This window comes from Leucoraja erinacea, chromosome 10, assembly GCF_028641065.1.
Source record: "Leucoraja erinacea ecotype New England chromosome 10, Leri_hhj_1, whole genome shotgun sequence".
Classification (NCBI taxonomy): Eukaryota; Metazoa; Chordata; class Chondrichthyes; order Rajiformes; family Rajidae; genus Leucoraja; species Leucoraja erinaceus.
In genome coordinates, this window is record NC_073386.1 from 2,272,862 (window position 1) to 2,276,271 (window position 3,410).

The window sequence follows — 3,410 nt, forward strand, 5'->3', positions numbered from 1 at the left end:
ACCCCACCCCAATGTGCACTAGTTCCACAGATTCACCACCCTCTGACTGAAGAAATTCCTCCTCGTCTCCTTTATAAAAGGGCGCCCTTTAATTCTGAGGCTGTGCCCTCTGATCAAGATTCCTGTATTCATTGGTCGTATACATACATCCCTGAGTGCATTGTATGTATTAGGGTGGCACAGCGGTAGAGTTGCTGCCTTACAACGCTAGAGACCCGGGTTGCATCCCGACTACGGGGTGCTGCCTGTACGGAGTTTGCACGTTCTCCCCGTGACCTGCGTGGGTTTTCTCCGGGTGCTCCGGTTTCCTCCCGCACTCCAAAGGCGCGCAGGTTTGTAGTCTAATTGTAAATTGTCCCTCGCGTGTGTAGGACAGTGTAAGCGTGCGGGGATCGGTGGTGGGCGCGGACACGGTGGGCCGAAGGATGATGTTTGGGTGGGGAGTAGGGAGAAGGGAGAGGAGAAGTGGGTGGGTGGAGGGAAGAATGATGGGTGGGTGGAGTGGGGAGGGGGGTGAGGGGGGGAGGGAGGAGAGATGGGGGCGGGCGGTCACCTGGTAGTTGCCGAGGTCCGCGATGCGTTCCTGCTGTACAGCTGCATCGTTCCAGATGAGGTTGGCCGTCTCGTCCTCCTCCCGCGCCCGTGTGAAGCCCGTGTCCAGGATGGCCAGACGCACTGTGGTGGGGGGGGGGTCAACAGTCAGCGGTCAGACAGACCCGGAGCCCACACCCTCAGTCAGCTCCCCCCACCGTGGGGGGAGGGGAGAGGGCAGTGGGGAGCAGTCACTCAGCCCCAGACATGACCCTCACATCCCCGCCTCCCCCACTCTCCCCGTCCCAGTGCCAGTGCCGAGCGCACACCCCACCAGCTCACAGCCCTCTGCAGCCTCACCCACACACCCGTGTCTGGTGTGTTACAGGAGAGGGAGGCTGCTGCTCACACTGTGTGCACACACACTCACACACACACTCACACGCAAACTCACACGCACATGCAAACTCACACTCACACACACACTCACACGCAAACTCACACGCACATGCAAACTCACACTCACACACATGCACACTCACACTCACTCACATGCACACTCACACGCACACTCACACGCACACACATGCACACTCACACACATGCACACTCACACTCACTCACATGCACACTCACACACATGCACACACACACATGCACATTCACACACATGCACACACACACATGTACACTCGCACACATGCACACACACACATGCACATTCACACACACCCACACACACTCGCACTCACACTCGCACACACACTCGCACACACTCACTCGCACACACTCACTCGCACACACTCACACACTTCGGACTGACACGGACTCACACACGCACACACATTAAAAGTTACACAAGATTAGAGACGTCACACACCCATACCGCTGGGGTGTAAACTACCCAAGTGAAATACGAGGCGCTGCTCCGCCAGTGTGCGCTGGGCCTCACTCTGCCCGTGGAGGAGGCCCAGGACAGAGAGGTCAGTGTGGGGATGGGAGTCCGCACTTGCTTGTTTCTTGAGATTCAATGCGCAGCCAAGGATGCGACTGACCAGACTGTTCATCCCTTCGTCCAGTTCCCAACATCCCACCAACCACTAGAGAGCGGCCCTCAACTACCACCCACCTCATCGGTGACCCTCGGACTATCCTTGATCGGACGTTGCCCCATTATTCACGTTATTCCCTTCATCATGTATCTGTACAGTGTGGAGACGGCTCGATTGTAATCCCGTATTGTCTCTGCGCTGGCACGAGAGCGGTTCTCTGTACCTCGCTACGTGTGTGGCAGTAAACTACGCGGCGGGACGGGGAACGCTCACGAAGGCTCGTCGCTCCCTCGCTCGCTCAGTCGGCCGGTGTAACCGGGACGGAGCTGGAAACGCCAGTCGGTGGGAGGGTGAACCGGGGCAATGCCTCCAGCTGCAGGCTACAAGGTTGGCTGCAGGGGGCGCCCCTGAGACACAAAGGCGGGCAGGAGAGGGGAGGGGACGGGAGGAGGAGAGGGGAGGAGAGGGGAGGGGAGGGGAGGAGAGGGGAGGGGGGGAGAGGGGGGGAGAGGGGGGGGGGAGAGGAGAGGGGAGGGGAGGGAGAGGGGGGGAGAGGGGGGGAGGGGAGGGAGAGGAGAGATAGATAGATAGATAGATAGATAGATAGATAGATAGATAGGTAGAGAGGGGGGGAGAGGGGAGGGGAGGGGGGGCTTTGAGTGCAGGGGAGAGGAGAGGAGTGTTCCGGAGAGGGGAAGGAGAGGGGAGGGGAGAGGAGAGGAAACAGGAGGGGAGAAGAGGAGAGGAATGAAGAGGGAAGGAGAGGGGAGGAGAGGGGAGGAGAGCGGGGAGGAGAGGGGGGGGGGGAGGGGGGAGGGGGAGGGGGAGGGGGAGGGGGGGAGGAGGAGGGGGGGAGGGGAGGGATGTCGGTTTGCGTTAACTGCTCCAGTCCATCGATCGAGTGGGCCGAGCGGACTGTGTTATGTGCACAAAAGGAATCCCGCTGTGTAGTCGCATGTGGGCCAGATAAACGCAACTCAACTCACTGATGTGAGAGGGGGAGGGAGTTCCGCCGTTGACCTTGGCCAGCCTCCAAACACGTACAGCTCCGTAGGTTAATTGGTTTGGTGTTAATGTAAATTGTCCCTAGTGGGTGTAGGACGGTGTCTTGTGCAGGGGGGGCCGCTGGTCGGCACGGAACCGATGGGCCGAAGGGCCTGTCTCCGCCCTGTATCTCTAAACTAAACAAAAACTAAACAAAACCAGTAGACGGACCCACATCTGATCTATTTGGCAGATGGACACAAAACGCTGGAGTAACTCAGTGGGACGGGGCAGCATCTCTGGAGAGGAGGAATGGGGACGTTTCGGGTCGAGACCCTTCTTCTTCACGTCTTTGTCTGATGCCTTCTCTCCAGTAATGGTGCCTGTCCCGCTGAGTTACTCCAGCACTCTGTGTCTTTCTTTGTCTTAAACCAGCGCCTGCACTTCCTTCTCACCTATTTGGTACTTGGTGCCGGAGAAGTTGGCAGTGATCACACCTTTCTTTTTCTTCTTCATCCTGATGTTCCTCCTGCCGCCCGCTGACGTTTTGTACGTCAGCCCCGAACTCAGAGACAGGCTGCACATACCCCGGTCCTCTGGAGGGAGGGGGGGGGGGAGAGAGGTGGGGGGGAGAGGGGGGAAAAGGGAGAGGCGGGGGGAGGAGGGGGGGGAGAGAGAGGGGGGAGGAGGGGGGAGAGAGGGGGGAAGAGAGGGGGGAGAGAGAGGGGGGGAGAATGAGAGGGGGAAGGGGAGAGAGGGAGAGGGAGAGGGAGAGAGAGAGGGAGAGAGGGGGGAGAGAGAGGGGGGGAGGGAGGAGAGGGGGGGAGGGAGAGGGAGGAGGAG

The 3,410-nt window shown here is 59.3% G+C and overlaps 1 protein-coding gene across 1 annotated transcript in view; it reads right to left on the reverse strand.

Annotated features, from left to right (window-relative positions):
* LOC129700702 (tubulin polyglutamylase TTLL7-like) overlaps positions 1-3,171 on the reverse strand; it is a 77,033-nt gene extending 73,862 nt beyond the window's left edge. Inside the window, 2 exon segments of the mRNA XM_055641292.1 lie at positions 554-675; positions 3,023-3,171. Coding sequence (XP_055497267.1) covers positions 554-675; positions 3,023-3,152 — 252 coding nt within the window. The 5' untranslated portion in view covers positions 3,153-3,171.
* Between the last annotated feature and the right edge of the window lie 239 nt (positions 3,172-3,410).